General features: G+C 36.6%; 2 protein-coding genes across 3 annotated transcripts in view; one reads left to right on the top strand and one right to left on the bottom strand.

The window, feature by feature from the left end:
• Positions 1-210: 210 nt before the first annotated feature.
• Positions 211-5363, bottom strand: dnajb9a (DnaJ heat shock protein family (Hsp40) member B9a). Its single transcript, XM_007252847.4, has 3 exons — positions 5238-5363; positions 3460-3689; positions 211-2554 (listed from the first exon to the last, which is right to left on the bottom strand). Exons 2-3 carry the CDS (start codon positions 3674-3676, stop codon positions 2124-2126), a joined length of 648 nt encoding a protein of 215 aa, XP_007252909.3. The 5' UTR covers positions 3677-3689; positions 5238-5363; the 3' UTR covers positions 211-2123.
• Positions 5364-6233: 870 nt separating this feature from the next.
• si:dkey-219c3.2 (transcription initiation factor TFIID subunit 4) overlaps positions 6234-20351 on the top strand; it is a 55244-nt gene continuing 41126 nt past the window's right edge. The window contains exons 1-9 of one of the 2 annotated variants that reach the window (XM_049483953.1): positions 6234-7576; positions 8376-8536; positions 8960-9049; positions 10256-10408; positions 10639-10761; positions 11049-11138; positions 13156-13335; positions 13440-13515; positions 18174-18285. In XM_049483953.1, the coding sequence (XP_049339910.1) occupies positions 6250-7576; positions 8376-8536; positions 8960-9049; positions 10256-10408; positions 10639-10761; positions 11049-11138; positions 13156-13335; positions 13440-13515; positions 18174-18285 (2312 nt within the window). In that variant the 5' untranslated portion in view covers positions 6234-6249. Of the gene's footprint in view, positions 7577-8375; positions 8537-8959; positions 9050-10252; positions 10409-10638; positions 10762-11048; positions 11139-13155; positions 13336-13439; positions 13516-18173; positions 18286-20351 lie in introns of both variants that reach the window. The other variant, XM_007252856.4, reaches the window with a different exon arrangement.

The raw sequence follows: 20351 nt of genomic DNA, 5'->3' as shown, positions 1-20351 counted from the left end.
GTTTTGTGATAGCATCCTAAATTAGGTACTCACTGGTATGGGAGCTGTGGGCTCATGACATTCAAGCTTAGGCATTTTATTTTAGATCACATAACTCTCAGGCACATGTTTGAACAGTTCAATGTCTATAGATGCTGAATGTGCTCATTTTTCTTGGCAATGAGTATAACACAGGTATTGAAAGGGAGGAAAAACAGTCACCACAACTACTGCATTTCTTACCATTTATTTCACCCAAGTTCTATACATTATACATCTGGGTTTGAACATACTTATTTACATTTCATCCATAGGATTAAGTAATAAAAGTGCTTGATGTGTCAGCTGATACTCCAACTGAACAAGACCAGCTAGCAACAGTGGTATTAACAAGAGAGCTAGCTTATAATATTGCACAAAAACAAAGTTATCCCAAATGAAAAATGAGGTAACAGGTAAGAACAGAGCTGGACCCGACACATTTATATCAGTAATTGGTACTGAAGTGATCCATGCATATAAGGTGGTTTGGAGACTAATCTACAAGTGAAAGACAGTCTCAGGCAAATGCATAAAGCGACACAACAGATTTGCTTTGTTTTAGAAGTGTTTCTCACAGACTGAATTCAAGTGCAGCCAAAGCTTCGGAAGAACTACGGTAAGCTTTTTATAGAACCTTGTTGTAAAAGATGAGCATTTTAAGCATATGCCTTCACATTTTCCTTTTCCTATATTGCTTTTAACAAGCAAAAACTACACAGCGAAACCCCCTAAACTTTAGTTCAAAATGATTCTGACAGAAACTCGAAGCAGTAGCTCCTGTAACAGGTAATAGATCACCTGCTTATTATGAGAAGACCATCCCCCCTAATGAGGCAACCAAAGACGTGAACTTCAATCCTAAACTTATTATTCTTCTCAAACCTTGAACATCTGTTTACAATTAATCTGAATTCCCTTCAGAACTTTGAAAAAGGCACTGCTAAAATCCATGAAACAGTAAGTACTAAAACTCTAAAGTAACTGCCAATCATAATTTATTTTGTGTTTTTAAGCATTTATCAGTATGTATTTTTATGGGGGCTTTATATGTTCTGTCTCGAACACATCCATCTTGAAGCTAATATTCTATAAATTATACATTACTCTTTTTGGATCTATTTGGGTTCTCTGAGCCTGTCAGGCTCACTTAAGACATTTTTGGTGTAGACATGAGCTATTTAGAGTGACAGGTCAAGTTGTGACTTCACCGTCTTGCGACATTCTGAGTAAGGACCAAAGAGTTTAACTGTGACTTTGAGTGAGCTATTTCTTTAAAACCAAACCTAGAAAAAAAACCTAAGTCAAAAAGTGGACGAACTATGATGAAATTGTCTTTTAAGAACTTTGGATCCAAATAGGTTTTCTCTACTTGCATTGGGAAACACAAACAATATATTTTAAAATCACTGCTGCCATGCCTTGTGATAAACAATGCTACAAATTGTATCCATACTTTTTCTCAGAATGTTTCTTGATTCCCCTGAATTTTGTGATGTTAGTGTTAAAACATCAAAATTGCTTTAAGTAAGATAACACTACTGCACAACAAACATAGTAAAACTGACCAACTATGAGTGACTGGTGTTATTATACAATAGTGTTAAGTTAATTTGCAGACTTTCACACATAGCTTCAATGTGCAGGAGTGTTAGTATACTCATGTAGCCAGTGTGTAGATTTCTATATATTTTAACCTTGTAAACCATAACATTCAGAGAACAAAAATGTTCATAGGACAACTTGTAAACACCAATAAATTTAGCAGTACCTAATATTAGCTAATATTAGGTAAGCAGATATAAATATTAGCATAATGGCGGCTATAGAGTGATGTACAGATTTAGAGGTATACAGGGGAAATGATGGAATGCAAACAACTCCTAACTCTGTTCCTAACAGTGGCATATTCTTTTTAAAGTAATGTCAGTTGCGACCAAATAAAACGTAAAACCTAGTTATTCTTAAACAAAATCAAACCTCGCCCAACACAGCAACGGGTTAATAAATTAATGAAATAAACAACCAAAAATATATAGCTTAATAGTAGCTGAACAGAGCCCAGCTACACAATGGTTGCTGGTAGCTATGGTCCACTTAGTAGCTCAGGAGGAGGTACAGTCTGTGTAGGTGGTCACCATATTCCCCCTTCTCTGAGTCACAGTCCTGCAGTGCTGTTTCGCCGTGCCGTGAAACCTGCTGTCAGTCCGCTTGCTGTGTCTATCAAATGTAAACATTCTCTCAATGTCATCAGACAGGTCCTCAAAGACACCTGCACCAAAACCCCCCTGGAAGTGCTTCTTGTGGCGGCTGTGAGCCTGCTGGTGGGCCCTGAAATGGTCCTCAAAGTGACGCTTTGGTCGGGCGTGCCTGTTCTGGCTGTAGATGTCAAAGTCTCTGAACATCTCGTCAAAGTTAAAATCGAAGGTCTGATGGAAGTACTGGCCTCCCCCTCTCATTCCTTCACTGGAGAAAGCACCGTGTCCTAACTTGTCGTAATCCTGCCTCCTTTTTTCATCCGAGAGTGTTTCATAAGCTGAAAAAGGCAAAAGGAGCAATGCATTAGTTTTTTAGAGTTTTAACAGACATGTAAAAATGGGCTGTAATGCACTAATGTAACTGTTGATATAAAGGCAATACAGAGTCAGTTGCGCTCAATTAAATAAAAATATTTTAGTAAAAAAAAGGGGGGATAAGAGCACTTCCCACAGAGCAATAAAAAGCCACTAAACTCTTTCATATATAGTCTTGACATGCATTACACATTTTTCTAAAGGAGCTCTCAGTAACTTTACCTCATTCCTTTAGGGATGTCCTGATTAAGCTTCATTTTTTTTTACCATATTAAATAACATAACCCAATCTGACTGGCCAAACTGACCAATCACCTCCCAGTTCCTTTAAAAATTGCAGTCAAAACACTCAGTGTGTGTGTGTGTGTGTGTGTGTGTGGATAGTGGTACACTGATAGCTATAAAGATGTGCTGGGAGTCTATCTCCCCTTATGGATATAATGAAATAATATTTTTCCTGTTGCACAAGTACAACTGAACTGGTGAGTACATAAATACACAAACAACATTTTATTTTCTAAAAGATCAACTAGCAAATATTTTAACTGGTTTTCTGTGGGCTGTTTTTTTTTGCTGCATAATGTCTGCATAATAACTATCTATTCCACTTTCAGTGATTTAGCAGTTATGTTGTGATGTTGAAATGAACACAATATAACTGCTGCACTGCAAGGTATAATGGAGAATTAATATTAGAAGCAGCAGTTTAGAAGTTCATGTATGTTAATGGCACCAAGCATCAGACTTAGATCAGGTTTAAAAAGCAGGAACCTGATTAGATCGGAAGATCCCTACCCTCCATCACTGCACACAATATGTGTTTTATATACTATACTATAACATGCTTAGATGTGTGATGGTCTTTTACCTTCTGCTGCCTCCCGGAACTTCGCCTCGGCGTCGGGACTCTTGTTCTTGTCAGGATGATATTTCATGGCCAGCTTGTGAAAAGCCTTCTTAATCTGACGCTCACTGGCATCTTTTGGAACCCCCAGAATATCATAATAGTCCTTTCTGGCCAGTATCAGTTCTGTTATCATCAGGATGCACACAGCAAACATTAAGGTTGACTGAGCTGTTGCCATGCTGTTGATGTGCCTTTTAGGTATAAAAACAAGAGAGAGAGAGGCATAGAGACTGAGTATATTGTCAAGTTAAACACAAAACAACTCCAATTAATAAAAAAACTAAAGTATTAAAGTTTAACCTGAGTGTGAGTCAAGGTAACTTGACAAACCATGCATAACATCAGACAAACTGTCTTATTTATGGGTTATAACAGGGTTATTCCACCAAATATTTCTGAACCCTTAAACCTTTTCTTTGCATTATTTGAGGTTTGAACGCTCTGCATCTTTTTTTTTTTGGTAATTTTAGACATTTCTCATTTTCTACAAATAGATGCTCTAAATGACAATATTTTTATTTGGAATTTGGGAGAAATGTTATCCGTAGTTTATAGAATAAAACAACAATGTTTATTTTACTCAAACATATACCTATAAATAGCAAAATCAGAGAAACTTAAACAGAAACTGAAATGGTTTTTTTTCAGAGCTGTATTTTACAGACTTTCTGTGGACATGTTCAAGGAAAATAAAAATAATAAAACTGTTCAGGCAAAGCTTACTGATATTCTAAAAGCCTTAATAGTTTTATTGTAATTTATTTCATTTTACTCTGCACTGTATACAATAGCACAACCCAAACACCCCCAGGACACAGGCCTGCCATTGACGGGAAGCTGCTGGAACACCAGTGTCACAGTCTATAGTTAAGTGAGTTAACATCTAGCTAACAACTAGCTACAGACTTGTTAATTAATAGCTGACAAACTGTATAATTCAATCACATCATGTTGCACTTTGTGTTACCGCTGGAAAATACAACAATTTTAACACGCAATGTGTTTATGCAAATATTCTACCGGCCAACGCCCTCACAACCCACCACGCCCCCTTCAACAGGTGTAACCTAGCTAACTCAGTCCAATCACCATCTACACAGTATCTATACACTATAACCTGCAAACCTTACAACAGTCAATCAAAACATTATTCTGGGGTATGTAATGTATTGTTAGCTAGTTAAATAACTATAAAAACACAAGGCTAGAAGCGAGCAGGCTACTGTAGTTAGTGTAGCATGTGGCTTCCATGGGGTTATGGTCATGGTTATTAGGGAATGTTCCATTACCATATTCAGTCTCAATGTCCTTTAAAAAATACTGGAATATCTGGAAGAATATTTTGGGAAGGAAAAGGAAAATATCCTGAATGGTCTTTGTTTGGTAAAATAATAATGAGCAACAAGATTAAGAAAGGTCCAGCTAATAATACTTCAACGTCAGTGAAAAGGCCAATAGTAGGCCATTAAAAGCAGAATATTTAAGGAACTTAACTACCAATTTCCAAAACCTTTGGGAACCAATGGAAGTTAGGTTAGCTAGGTCAGGTTAACTATCAGCTAAATAGCTGAGAAGAAGCTGCTGTAGAGCAGCCTGTCTGCCTGTCCTGCTGTCTGTAAACTTACTATCCCGCAAAAGCGTTCTAATACCAACACCAGGATTAAGTTTAAACACAAAATAACTGCATGTAATTGTTGTTAATAGTGTTTATAACGCTACTGCCATTTAGCATCACTCACCCTTCGCTATTGACCACGAGAGGCGATGAAATAACGGCTCGGTTTCGTTCCCATTACAACCAGCTAACAACAGCAACAACACGAATCTCAACCCAATTGGTCTGTTTTGTACCACGTGATTTGTACGTCTGAGGCCCGTCGGTAAGTTCACGCGCGCAACTTCCTGCTGGTGAGGCTGCGCGGAACTGCGCATACTTTTTTTTTTTTTTTTTTTTTTTTACATATAAAGATAGTTTCCAAAATAAAAAGACAAAACATTTTTGTTGTGTGAAAACGTTTACATTTTGTAAAAAATAGAAAGATTAATATTAAAATTATTTAAAATAAATGTTGTTGGGTTGGGTTGTAGCCTCGTTACTGAACCCGATGTATTTTTTATATGAACATAAAAATCCTCGATAAAGAGACTGTATTTTTTTTTGTAATAACGTTTAAAATTTGAATTTAAAAAATAAAAATATTAATATTTAAATTATTTTAAATAAATGTAGTTTTTGAATAGGGTCGTAGCCTTGTGACTGAACCCGGTGTATTTATTTTTTTTATCTTTGAAAAAGAGACTATATTTTTGTGAAAACGTTTAAATGCTGTAAAAATAAAAATAATAATCTTGAAATTATTTAAAATAAATGTAGTTGTTGGATAGGGTCGTAGCCTCGTGACTGAACCCAGTGTATTTTTTATTTTCCTTAAATCCTGGAAAAAGAGATTATAATTTTTTGTGAAAACGTTTAAATGTTGTAAAAATAAAAAGATTAATCTTGAAATTGTTAATTATATTTAAAAATGTATAAATGTTGTTGTTGGATATGGTCGTAGCCTCGTGACTAAACCCAGTTTATTTTTTGTTTGTTTGTTTTTTTCTCTTTTACAAAAAAAAATAGTAAATAATCACGTAATTATTTTTTTTTTTCTATTTTTATTAAATATAACCTAAAAAAAATACAACGCGCGGGCGAAGATGAAACATGACGTCACCTCGTTTTCCCACAATGCGTCCGAATATCCGAAGATGGCGGGCGTCCCCGATCCGCTGGAAGACATGCTTTACTCAGACGTAGATGAGAAAGCCGTCAGCGACCTCGTAGGCTCCTTAGAATCGCAGCTCGGTGCACCGGACGGGTCCGCAGCTCCGCAGGGCGACGGGAGACGCTCCGGGCCGCCGCAAGCACAAAATCTCAACTTGGGACAGTCGCAGCCCGCTACGGCGGACCGGCGGCGCTTGGGACTCCAGAGAGCCGAGCCGAAGCTGGAGGTCGGCGGGGCTCGGGAAAACGGCTCCGAGGGGATCCCGGCCTCCGTTAACCCGGCGCAGAGCACCGTGCTGGTGGGCGCTTCTCCGGCCGCGGGTCGCTTGCAGTCCCACGGGAAGGCAAAGCCTGCAGCGGGACTTCTAACTTCAGCGAACTGTTCAAGTGACGCAGCAGTTGTAGTACCATCAGCATCATCATCAACAACATCATCATCTTCACCTACAGATAATACTCTCCCTCACACAAATCACATCTCAGCGTCTACCATACGGACTGCTGTTCCCTCCAGAGTCCTGCCTAGTGAGAGTGGAAGCAGTGGGACAGTGACTGTTAACTCCCCTGCTGCTGCTGTTTCTGCTGCTCCCACTGCTGGAGGAGCTGGAGGAGTTCTGAGTACTGGTGTTGCTGGTGTTGTTGCTGTTCCTGGCTCTGGTTTGGGCAGCGAGAACGGCAACATGTCTGCACCAAATGGCACAAACGGTCCTTTGGTTTCTGTTCAGCCTGATCATGTGTTGTCACAACCTACAGACCAGTCAGTTAGCCAGGCAGCCCCTGCTGTAGTACTGCATAGACCTCCACTTGTTGTGCCCAATGGAAGTGACCCTAAAGTTGCAGTTCAGGGTGCATTGCCTGTACAGGGGGTTGGAATTGGTGCTGCTGCTGCTGTCTCAGCTCCAGCTCCAGCTGTGGTGTTTTCAAACGCGAATGCAACTTTAGTGAAGGCCAGCCCACAATCCCAGATTAGAACTGTTGTCCCCAGTCAGCTGGCCGGTAGCCCTGTAGGTCTGAATCCCTCTCCACCAGCACCTGCTGTCAGCATGCAGGCTGGCACAGTGGGTGTGGGTGTGGGCCCCCAGCTTCCAGTGGCAAGCACTCCCTCAGTTCTGGTGAAGCCGGAAGGCGGCCTTGTGGGTCAGCCCACAGGCATGATAAGGCCTGCCACTGCTGCTCCAATGGTGGCCACTGCAGCAGTGCCTCAGAGGCCCGGGGTCCCTGTGGCTCCAAGGGCCGTGGCGCCCCAGCTCACTGTCAGACCCCAACAGCAGACCACTATCCAGTTGCCTCCAGGATTCACCATTCCACAGGGTAAGTGTGTTGAGTGTGCACTCTCAACACTCTGATATATAAAAAAAAAAGGTCACAGGAGGCAAAGTTGAGAGTGCAGGTCCTCTCTTAAAGTGATCCAAAGCACACCTGACTCTGCTTGTTGAAAAGTTGTCCTTTAAGTCTTGAAACATTTTGAGTTGCTGTTCTGTTGAAGTTACACACTATGCAGATACTCTCTTTCTTAGAAGATAAGTATGAGCACCCTTGATTTAAGAATGTTGGCTAGTGAACTTGAGAATGGATAATGGGAACCAAAAATTATCACAGTACTGGAATTTCCAACTTTGATACAATGCTTTTGAACAGAAACGTGCTTCTGATGGTTCTTTGAGCGATGCCAATAAATAATCACGTTTATAAAAGGGATGTGTGACTAGGAAAAACCTTTTAAAAGCTTTAAAGAAGACTTTTAAAATCTTGACTTGATGTAACGATTCCATACCAAACTAAACATCAGAGATATCTGTTGGCTCATTTACATAGATATAAAAGTTTAGTAAGTGCCAGGCATGAACTGTCTTTATATAGCAGTGTTAAATAAAGATAACTCTATCATATGACATGGATAGAATCAAAATAATAGTAATGTGTATTCAGTCAATTTATATTAAAATATATATTTAAAAACATTACATTATATCACTTTTATCTACTTACTTGACTGAAGCATAATCATTTATGTGGTAGACAAAATAATATAAGACAAAGTAAATCATCAACTCCCACTTGTAGGTACTGCTGTGTAAATTTTGTTGATGTTTTTCTGCTTATTCTTTAGGGATGGTTCTGGTTCGGACTGAAGCTGGCCAGCTGGTGCTGGTTCCTCAGCAGGTTTTGGCTCAGGCCAAAGCTCAGAATCAGAATAAACCTGCGCTCTCTCCCAGGCCAGCGACACCAACCACAGCAGCCACTTTTAGGGTCACTACTCCTGTGGTCCAGGTACAACATCTTCCATGGCTTGGGTTGGGAAACATAACTAGCATATTCTGTTGCGTTTGTTTTGACTCCAGGCCTTATTGCTTTGCTTTTTAGTGATCACATGTACACTTTTCTCTGAGAAGTTGCAGTTAGTTTTACAGAAAAAGTGTGCATTTTGATAGAAAAAATAATGTGCAGAAGCTTTTCTGTGTACATAATTCTGTATTCAGTGTTCACCTTATAGCTAGAGTTAGATATGTATTAGAACCTTTTTTTGGCCCAATCAGATGTCGTAATTGTGTGAGTTTGCTTTTCCATGTGCAGTTAAATCTTCAACTAGACTAGTCCATTTCAATTTTTGTTGAAGACTTTACTTTTGCTATATTATAGTTTAGCCAATAAGAGCTCTCAGTTGTGATTTAATGTATTCTCTGATTTATGCAGTCACCTGTGACCTCTCCTGCCATCCGCCCCATTCCTCCAGCCCAGGCGAAGGTGGTACAGGCAGCAGGGCCCACCAGTCCTGCTATACAGGTATGTTCCTCAGTACCTTTATCTAGGCCTGTCGTGACAATGACAAATACATTTTGGACTTATTGTAAAGTATATGAGCATGACCGTCGATTATCACATTATCATTTCTGCGACAAAATAGATTAGAAAAAGATTATCATGACAGACCTACCTTTATCTATTATTGCAAACAAACTCTTCATAAAGTTTTGAGTATTGATACAATCCAAGAAGGTGTTCTGTTTTAGCCATCCATGGCTGAGCATTGCTCTGGTTTTGCTCTTTTACTGGTACTTTGCACTGAGCATGAGCTGTGAGCTGTGTTCATGCCAGTGTCTGTTAGCTGGTAAAGGGAATCTGCAGCTAGAGTTCTTCTCTGAATGGGGTTAGCTTGTCAGTGTCATTGTGCTAGCTGCAGATGCAGTGGTTTGTAAACATCTCAGAAAAGCTTGTGCTAGCTCGCGCCCATCCAGCTGATGGCAGTGTGTGGGATTTTGTATGACCCTGCTATTGGTCATTTAAAAATCTTAAAATCTAAGACGGCAGCATGCTGTTTAAGTCAATAAGATAAGCAATAAGATAAGCAATATTAATTTTGGATATCAATTGCACCTATCTATTTATAATGTGTTTATTAGGGACCCATTATAATTACATTGAAACAGTGTATACATTTATTTAGTATTTTGTTTTTATATTGTTATAATGTTATTAGGGATGTACCAAAATTATTTTGTTTGCCAAAATAGAACAAAATGAAACATTTAGCTAAAGGCTGAAGAACAAACACCTTTTTTTTTTATTTTTATTTTTATTTTTTTTTACAGGTTTTTATTCATTTTTGACACTTTTGTCCACCATTGCACAAATTATATAGCTAAATGTTTTTTTGTTTTTTTTTGAAAAAGCAATTACAAAACTAAAAATCTATTATATACTAAACATTTTTAACATCCTGGCAGACATAACAACAAAGCACAGAAACTTTCAATATAAATTATGTAAACTTTTTATAATTTTGCTTTTCCTAGTTGTATTATAACAGATGATATGCAACACACATATTTATTTCTATGTATTTTTATACATATAAATGTGTTATGGGTATTATTTAAATATAAACACTTAGTACGCTTTGACGTTAAAATTATTTATACAGTGCTTTAAAATACGATGAGCACTCTGGGGTTGGTAGTTAAACTGATGGTGTGTTTTTTCTTTTAGAAGAGTCCAGTGGTGACGGTCAGTTCTGCTCAGAAACCTGCCGGCCCCACGGTCATTACAGCTGGAGCTCGTGTGCAGACCCCTCCTCAGCCTCTCATTAAACCTGTGGTTCCGTCATCCCCTGCTCCAGCAGCAGGAACCACTGGCCTCTCTCCGGTAACCAGCTATTCTATACTTTCTAACTGTTAGCTTTAGTTTTTCCATGTTTAAATTCAGGGTTCTCTATTTAACACATGGATCTTTTGTAGTCATTAATCCTCATATTACACAGTGTGACCTGTTTGTTGCTGTTACCTGCTCTTTAGTCAGCAGATCACATGTTGATGTACTGTATGTTTATTTTGGTCTGTTCCCAGTGTATATAAATCAATTTTTCCTCATTTTAGGAAATGCAAGAGAATGTGAAGAAGTGCAAGAACTTCCTGGCGACGCTGATCAAACTGGCATCCCATAATTCCCCATCTCCAGAAACGTCTCGAAACGTGAAGGCACTTGTACAGGACCTGCTGGTGAGAGCTTCCTGACCTTAGTGTGGTCAGAAAGGGTCAGACAGGACATAATTTTTCATGTTGAGCCTGTTATTTCTGTCTATCATATATAGCATTTTGATTAATATTTACATTTTTTCAAATACAGATGTCTCTGTTGCCAAAACGTTTTTAGGATGTTATCCCAATCCTGAACAGTAGATGTCAGCAACCCATTTATTTTTAAGTGAAGCTTCTTCTACACAACATCTGTAATATACTTTCCTTCAAAATCTTTCTAATAAAGTTATTTGTTTAATTCTTAACAGGATGCCAAAATCGAGCCAGAGGAATTTACAAATCGCCTGCAGACAGAGTTGAAGTCGTCTCCTCAGCCCTACCTCATTCCTTTCCTGAAGGTAATGTTTACCTGTGTTTCTCTGCCTCCACAGAGGCACGCATCTCTTAACTGTGCTCAGAGGACATATTCAAGCCTCTTTTAAAGAATAGGTTGATCTTAACAGCTGCTAGAACCAATATATTACTTGTCCAGTGAAAAATATTACTTGTCCATATGAAACATTTTACCTCATTAGGCATGTTGTGATAATTACTTTATAATGCAGTGTATTGCATTAGGCTAGGCCTGTTAGTAGTTTGCACAGTATATTTTCCCAGAAATAATTGATAAATGATGGTATTTCCATTTTATGGCACTGACATAATAATAATAATAATAATAATAATAATAATAATAATAATATGAAGGCATAGTAATGCTATGTAAAGAAGGTGAACTTTGAATTAATAATAGTTTATAAGATTATATATATATATATTTTCACCTGGGACAGTGCATCTTTTGTGTTTAAAAGTGCAGTTATTGATTAGTCATTGTGCAGCTGGCTAAAATACTGATGAAGTTCATTTACGTGTAATCAAATGTGTAAGAGAACACATTGGATGATATTAAGGTCAGCAAAAAGTATTGAGATAATGTTCCTTAAAGAATCATGCTTATTACAAATTTCCTAGCAAAAAAAACACCCTTTCAGCCTTTGAATTTATCAGCTATGCTGCCTTTGTTTAAACAGGATGTTATTATTTTGTTCGTGTTATTTATTTAGGCTATTTAAAAATGTCAAATGTCTAAATATTCTTAGTGATTATAACTTCATTGTTCATTAAATGAATGTATTTGAATTATTCGGCTATTAAATTATAATTTAATCAGTGACATAGAATTGTCTTAAAATGACAGAAATATTGTTTGACAATATGTCAACAAATGTTTTATTGTGACAGGCCTATATAAGATAATATAAGAACCGTGTTGATGACTTGTAATAAAAAAAAAGGTTATTACTGAAAGTAGCACTATTAATCATTAAGGGTATCATCTAGTTGTGACATTGCTATATTAGAATCCCTTGTGTGACACTATAATAAAGATAAAACAGAAGTTTGAACTTAAAGCAAAAGTGTTGTTAAAAACAAGATCATGCATCCATAGTGTATACAAATGACCAGGTAATAAACAGAAAGAATACAACAAGTTGTAAATAATTGTCCTAATTAATTGATTGATTCTTAATAACCATCCAGTTATCATATCAGCAGTATGCAGCTAATAGCTTCCTTTAAACACATTGGTTGATTTTTATTTATAAGACACTCTCTGGACATTTGCCAGAATGCATCATTCATTGATGAATGTAAATAACAGTAATTATCAGACTCGCTCTAGTTATTGGATCAGCTGCCAGGTTCCAAGAGATTTTAGTGGCCTGGAAAAATCTGCTTTTAGCTACAGAGCAGTAGCGAGCTGGAATTCTCTACAGGAAGCGCTAAAACTCGGCTCACTGGTGTCACTAAATCATTTTAAACTTTTAATATACATTAAACACCTCCAGAGAGCCTGTACCTGTTTAACTTAATCTTATTTATTATTAATTATTCTTAACTTTTATTTCTTATTTATTCTTATTTAGTTCTTCTCTTAGTTCTTTATTTCCTTTTTATTTTTTTCATTGTTTTATTTTTTTATTAGTTTTGTGTTATTGCTTTTTAACTTATTTTAATTAGTTTCTTTAATTTTTTTGTACTATGTAAAAGTTAGTTTTAGCTTAATTTCAACTGTTTTTTGTTGTTGTAGTACCGGTAATCTTATCTTTCGATCTTTTATTATTATCATTTTATTTTTTAATTCTTTTTACTTGTTTTATTTTTTTTATCTTTTATTCACTGTTATTTTAAAATGATTAAATGTAGTTATTAATAAACCACTGTTCATCCAATGATTTACTGATCAGCTGTAGTTTTAATAGTATGTCTAAGATTTATGAACTTGTTGTGGTTACTGGAATATCAGACTTAATAGCAGTCAGTACAGTCTTATTGCTCAGTCTCACATTGCACATTTGTTTGTGTGGGCAGAAAAGCCTTCCTGCTCTGAGGATGACCCTGCTGAACTCACAGCAGTCTCTGACCCAGCTGTCTCAGCCCACGCCCTCCACTCCAGTCACTGTGGGCACCATTAAAGCCCCACCTCCTCCTCCTCGCTCTATCGTCACCCCAGTACCCCCCGTGTGCCCCGTCGTCACGCAAGGCCAGACTGTATGTAAACTTTACCTTTATACTCCATCCACACAGATTACAGACTGATTGTGTGTTGTATGGTGCAGCATCTTCACTGTCTTGTCTTTTTCTTCTTCTTGAAGGCTATTAAGAGGGCAGGGGTACAGGCTACTCCAGCTAGGATGCCAGTCGTCGTCACCCAGTCAATACGGCCTCAAGGTGTGTTTACATACAGTAGCATCTTTTTAGTAACTTGTCTTAACTGTCTGTACTGTACTGTCATTTAGGTTTTTTGAAGCCAGTTTTTTTTTTTTTTTTTTCTTTCACAAAATTATTTCAAATTTTTATTATAAGGCCAATTACCCAACCCATTAGGACTCCCCCTATCACTAGTGATGCCCCAACACCAGGAAGGTGAAGACCAGCACATGCCTCCTCCGATACATTTGAAGTCAGCCACCACCTCTTTTTGAACCTCTGCTGATGCGGCATTGCCAAGTAGCATCACAGCGCACTTAGAGAAAATCACAGCGACTCGGTTCTGATACATCAGCTCACAGACGCCTTGTGCTGTTCGACATCACCCTTTGAAGTGATGTAGGAAGAAAGCGCCCCTACCCACCCAGAGAGAGCAAGGCCAATTGTGCTCTCTCGGGCCTCCTGTAGCAAATGAACATAAACAGGATTCAAACCTGCAATCTCCTGATCATGGTGGCAGCGCTGTAGACTGCTGGACCACTCAGAGCCCAACCTTATTGTTCTAAATGATCAAATTTTAAAGAGTTTAATTTTATTACAATCAAACCACTATTTGTTACTTTAACCTCCGCTGGTTCAGTTTAGGAATGGGACAAATAATTAATATCCCTATATATATATATATATATATATATATATATATATATATATATATATATATATATATATATATATGCAGGTATTGATTTTATATAAATTCATGACGTCAATTATCTTTATTTTTATAAAAGCACATAGGTGCTTCAAATTCCCTAAAGCCTTGGATACACTACATACGTTTTAAAGATTTGAAAGTTTTTTGTCTTTTTTTCCTCTATAGAATCCGAACCAATAAAAGCACACACTGCAGGACTGGGCATGATGCACTACATGCCACATGCCACCGTACATGTGACTAGCGTTACCTAGGTGATTGAGATGCCAACGTGGAAATGCACAAGCTCGCTGCAGTCGTTGTTTGTGGTATCATTTATACAGAAGCGAACAAAAAAAAAAAAAAAAAATTATCGGTTGAGTAATATGCATCCAGCACAATTTAATGCCTATGTTTATAGCGTTTTATAGTGTCAGGGCTGGTTCAGATAAAGCCAGATTCCGCTCAAAATCGTGTCGGAAAAATGTTAATGTTTAATAATCTGTGACTGAATTTAGAGGCTAGAAATTAGCTCTCAGCTCATCATACGATACACTAATTTCACTCTGACTGCAGACTAGAGCACACTAGCACAGACTCTTAAATTGGAGTTAAGATTGGGCGTGTAAAGTCGTGTAGTGTATCTCCTTAAAACTCACCCTCCAATTTGACTTTTTAAAGTTACTACTTCATTACTCCATGGGGTGGCGCTAATCAAATCAATAGGGAAAAGCTGTTGTGAAGAATGTTGGTTGTCAAATTCTGTGAAGCATATCATTCCTGGTATTTACTTATTTAGTAATGATGCAACAATAAGTCAGCATAATCAACAGTGTCAACTATTCAGAAACATGAGACAGAGAGATGTATACAGTGTTCTAGCAGCTCTGTGTCCATTAAACACATTTAACTCTACAGTCGGTCTTTACTAGTTTTGTACAGGTTAAACTGTGACTTCTGTATTACCTGTCATGAGTTAAATTACTGAGAGAGCTGCTTCACTCCTTCATTAACATTACTGACATTAGTTAAACTAACATTAGCTGTGTAAGTGTTAGGAAGATACTGTACTCTGTCCACTCCAGTAAAATTAAGTTATGTTACAGTACTACATAAAACTACATAAAAAAAAAAATCATAGACAATCATTCATTTCAGGGAGGTAACTCCTTCGAAAAAAAGTAAAATAAAATACAAAACACAAGTATCTTATAATCTCCTGACAATAACATCCAGCCCGTATAAATGTTTCCTAGAATATACTTTGTAATTTTTTGTTTAATATAGGTGCGTCAAACCATCGAAATGAACTGCAAAATTGGTCTTGGGGCCTAAATGTTTACCTTTCCTCACCAGTAGGAAGTACAAATGAAGGACATGACAATAAATAATCATGACTAATTGAACAAATAGTCAGTAGATTAGTCGAATACTAACTTAGTTATTAGTTGCAGCCCTATTATTTAGGTATATTTTATCCTCTTCAGTAAAACAGATGTCATGAAGTATCACAGAGGATTGTCCTGTGATATATTGTATTACAGGATCACATATTGTGACAATATTGTATTGTGAGGTGCTCTGTGTTTTCTATCTTTAGTTCAGTTACAGTTAGTAATTGTTAATTTGTGATGTTAGTGATTAAGTGATGTTTGTATAAATGTTGCAGGTTGTGTTCACACTTCTAATATGCGTCTTAACTATCAGTATTATATCTGCCAATAAAAAAAAATCCATAATCCATAAAAATACCAGTAAAGGACAAAAGACATAATTAAAACGGATACAAACATTGATTGCTCAAACCAATTCATGAGGTGTTCTGTGGATCATTTGAACGGTGTGTTATAGCAGTGTACTGTAAACTTGTTCATCTCTCTAAGACACATTCGTCAATCAAAACTCTTCCCTCTACACCAGAAACTGCCCCTTATGCAGTACGTCATTCCAGAGTTAATCAGTCTAAACTGTAGTTTTCTCATCAGCATGGGCTGCTGAACCTTTTGCCTTCTTCTAAGTTTGAAGAAATGCAAAGTGGCATGTCGAATTGTGAATTTTGAGGCATTAACAAAAAGTATTAGAACAAATAAACACCTGGTTGCAGCGTAATGATTTAAATATTCCGTCCCACGCAGCCATACGATTTTAGTCTGGGTAGACAGAGATGCATTTAACTGCAGAGTGTAAATTTATGTGGTTAAAATCTAACCAGGATGTAATCCACATACTACTCATTTGAAGTGATCATGTGTAAGTGAAGATTGTATAGAGAAATGTAGGCCTGTGGAGATAATTATGTTATCAGCTTATCGTATGATTAATGAAGACAACTTTTGCCCTTTCCGGGCGGAATTAGTTTCTCAGGGGGCAATTTTTTTCTTTTATAGGGGTTCCTTTGTGATTTTATTCCAGTCCGGTATGACCAGGTACAGGCTGAATTACCTGTTTTTGGTGAATTTTGTGGTCCTCCGGTAATTTTATTACCATCAGAATCCACATCTCTGAGTTTATTCACCTCATGTTTAATAAAATAGCGTGTCCACTGCCACGCACTGTAATTACACTTTGGACGCGCCTTTCCACGGAGATCCCTGTAAACACAAGAGCGAGTGGAAATGGAGGAGCTACTGAACGCGATGTCATGTGACCGAGAAAGCCAAAAAAACTCACTGGTCCTCCTGTTTTTTTTTTATTGCAGTCCAGACGTAATAGTTTTAACACTGAGTAGAATTGTGAAATATTTTTCTCAGATTTTTTCAGATGCCCCCCTGAGAAACTAATCCCAACCATATAGGCCTTTAGATAACATTTGCTGGCCCCAATATTGCCCACTGTGTTCACTTGAATTTTGACATGGAGCTGGTTGCACTGTTTTCTCTCTCTCTCTCTCTCTCTCTCTCTCTCTCTCTCTCTTTCTCTCTCTTTCTCTTTCTCTCTCTTTCACGCACGCACACACAGGGACTACAGTTTTACTGCTGCTGTTGTCTTTCCCCGTTTTTGCTTTATTGTGTAAACTTGCATAAAAATATGTGTATGTTAATGGAACAAAATGATTTAATAATGACAACATTTTCCAGGGTTTCCCACAGCAATGTAGGGTTAGGGCTCTGCCTTAACAAAAATGCCCCCTCCTTCACTACTACACTTTGAGCTACAAATACCAATGAGCTGTAGGTGGTTATCATGTCATGGCTCAACATCCCTCCAGACATCTTCCGCCTACTTGTAAGAATCAATGCTGCACTTTGCTGTGATTTGCCATGTCCCACTCAGTGTTACACACTACGCACCCCCTTTTATAGAAGTTATATAATGTGAACACCAAACTCAACTATGGGTAAAATAAAAAATAATAGCATGATAATATTTGACTCTTTACTTTTTATAAAATATTATCATGATTAAACTGATTTTAAAACAGTGGAGCCAAAGCTGCAAATTAAGGGTTTCTTTGACTGAGCCCTATAATATTACCATTAACAATAAGCACATTTTTGCTGTTTGAGTGATGAAGCATGACATGATGCTAAAAAAAAAACAATCTTCAATTTCACACCTGAGATATTTTCTTGATATGAAGAATTAAGCACTGTTAAAGGTACTTACTGGATCTCTCTAATTTAAAATGTTTGCTAATAAGTGCCAACATATTAAATGGAATTACATGTATATCTTTAAATATTTTTTTTACACGATCACAGCTTTATTCTGTTGCAAAATCTGTTTTATGAATATCTAAACAGCATTATGTTAAGTTATTATGTTAAGTTATTATGTTAAGTTATTGTGAGTGGTCTGAGAAATTCCTTATTAACGTGTTTTGAAAATCCTGGTGTTCCCAAACTTTTGGTTAACCATTAATATGTAAATGAATATCCTGTCACGGTTCATTAAGTACTCTTGTTAAGTGTAATTTCTTCTGAACATCAGCTTCATTAGTGTCAGTGAAAGCAGTCTGCTGTATCTGTGGTTTGTTGTTTTGCAGGTCCAATGGTCAGAGGACCAGCGGTACAAGTGAGAGGTCCTGTCGGCATCGCTATGCAGGCGTCAGCCAATCAGAAACAGAAGCTGAATGATCCGGGAGGTGGAACATTCAAGTATGAGTTCAGCTCTTTTGAAATCATGATGTTTGTGTTAGCTGTTAAATGAAGGATAGGGCTGGGCCATATAACTAAAAAACAATTTCTTGATATTTCAGAAAAAGGTATATGATGATATATAGCTCTGAAAAAAATGACCACTTCAGTTTCTGAATCAGTTTCCCTGATTTTGCTATTTATAGGTATATGTTTGAGTAAAATGAACATTGTTGTTTATTTGCAGAAAAGGAGTAATGGCTAAAATAACAAAAAAGATGCAGAGCTTTCATACTTCAAATAATGCAAAGAAAACAAGTTCATATTCATAAAGTTTGAAGAGTTCAGTCAATATTTGGTGGAATAACCATGGTTTTAATTCACAGTTTTCATGCATCTTGGCATGTTCTCCTCCACCAGTCTTACACACTGCTTTTAGAAATTACACTCAGTATAAAGGGTTTGCGATAAGGTCCTTAAAAAAAAAGAATACAATATTTTAGGGAATTTGATATTTGATATTCTTGGTTATATTCCAAAACTGTAAAAAAATATATATATACATAATTTCAAGAACATACTACTGCAACAAAATAAATTACCAGCTTGACACAATCATTGGAAACAAAACAATCTGTGAACGATTGTCTATTTTGTGAACAACTGTAACTTTCCAGAGTCTGATTTTGCATAAAATCTGACTGTTTTAAAGAAAGCATATTGCTGTTATCATGATATGGATTTTTTTTAAATCATAATATTACTGTCACAATATATTGTGAATGATACTTTATTGCACACCTCTACTCATTATGTATCTTGTATGAGTAGTTTTGAATATATGTGTTTGTGATCTATTGCCCTGCCCTAGTGAATGGTTGTTCAGAATTTAATGATGCTGAGATTTTGTTAAAAACTCTCTGCCTTTAGTTGTTTTAATCTTAATTTATATATATATATATTAGTTGTTATAAATTTAGACAATTTATAACAACATTTATATATATATATATATATATATATATATATATATATATATATATATATATATATATATATATATATATATATATATATATAAAATGTTGTTATAAATTGTCTAAAATTGCCAGTAATTAGCGCAAAATTTCACATTTGAAACTGAACACAGAATGGAGAAAATTGATTTTAGGCTGTAATTCTTAAGAATTATTAGGTCACTAATGACTGTCAAGATTCAAAAAGCAGAAAATTCTCTCAGTGAATGATGGCGGCAGAAAAGGCGTTTATCTCTTTGGTTTTGGAAGCCCATTTTCATTGGCTGCCATTATGGAGATGATTCATATTGGTAAACATCTCACTGAAAGACCCAGTTGAAGCCAAAAGTGTCTTCACGCATTTATTTCATGACAAGCGAAATGCTGAATGATGTGCCAGGTTTCTGTCTTCATCCTTAGGGCCACTAGGGTGCAGCATTTCTCTTGGAGAGAATTTCTGCAGGGCAAAGAGTGTTTTGTAAATTCAAGGGAACAGAAAAAAATGTTATAGAACATACCTGAGAGAATATGATTAATCATTGTTAAGATTTTTTTTTTTTTTTTTTTGTCATCAAAGTTTTAAAGCCTCCTCCATCCACTAATTAACATCTGTTTTCGGTTTCTGTTAATTATACTGTGTGTAATTATACTGTGTGTAGCACATTAAGATTTGGGGTATTGCTTGCACAATTTATTTTTAAAATGAATTCTTCTTCTTATTATTATTATTCTTATTAATATTAACTTTAGTGCTACTAGTATTTCACTACTACCAAAGGTGTGCCATATCATATTGTACACAATAATATTGGCAACATTTTAAAATATTGAGAACGATATTATACCCTGAAATATCGTGCCATCTCACCCACCCCTAACTATCACATTAGGTTATTACTTTTTTGCTGTTTTTGGCAAAAGAAAAAATAAAATTCTTCTAATTTCCCTTTACAAATCTACCAGAGACAGATTATATCTATTCAGTACCATTTATTTTACGACAGTCCTGGATATGTGGAGATATATGGAGTGCATTATTAGTATCATGACATGACATGGATTATTGAATTC

The sequence above is a fragment of the Astyanax mexicanus genome, chromosome 10 (assembly GCF_023375975.1).
Source record: "Astyanax mexicanus isolate ESR-SI-001 chromosome 10, AstMex3_surface, whole genome shotgun sequence".
Lineage (NCBI taxonomy): Eukaryota > Metazoa > Chordata > Actinopteri > Characiformes > Acestrorhamphidae > Astyanax > Astyanax mexicanus.
Note: the sequence above shows the minus strand (reverse complement) of the source record. Positions and strands in the feature narration are given on the sequence as shown.

Excerpts from the sequence above, each read along its gene's own strand:
- dnajb9a (XM_007252847.4), bottom strand. The coding sequence starts at position 3,676 with ATGGCAACAGCTCAGTCAACCTTAATGTTTGCTGTGTGCATCCTGATG. Across the intron at positions 2,555-3,459 it reads GTTCCGGGAGGCAGCAGAAG|CTTATGAAACACTCTCGGAT; the intron begins GTAAAAGACCAT and ends TGCCTTTTTCAG.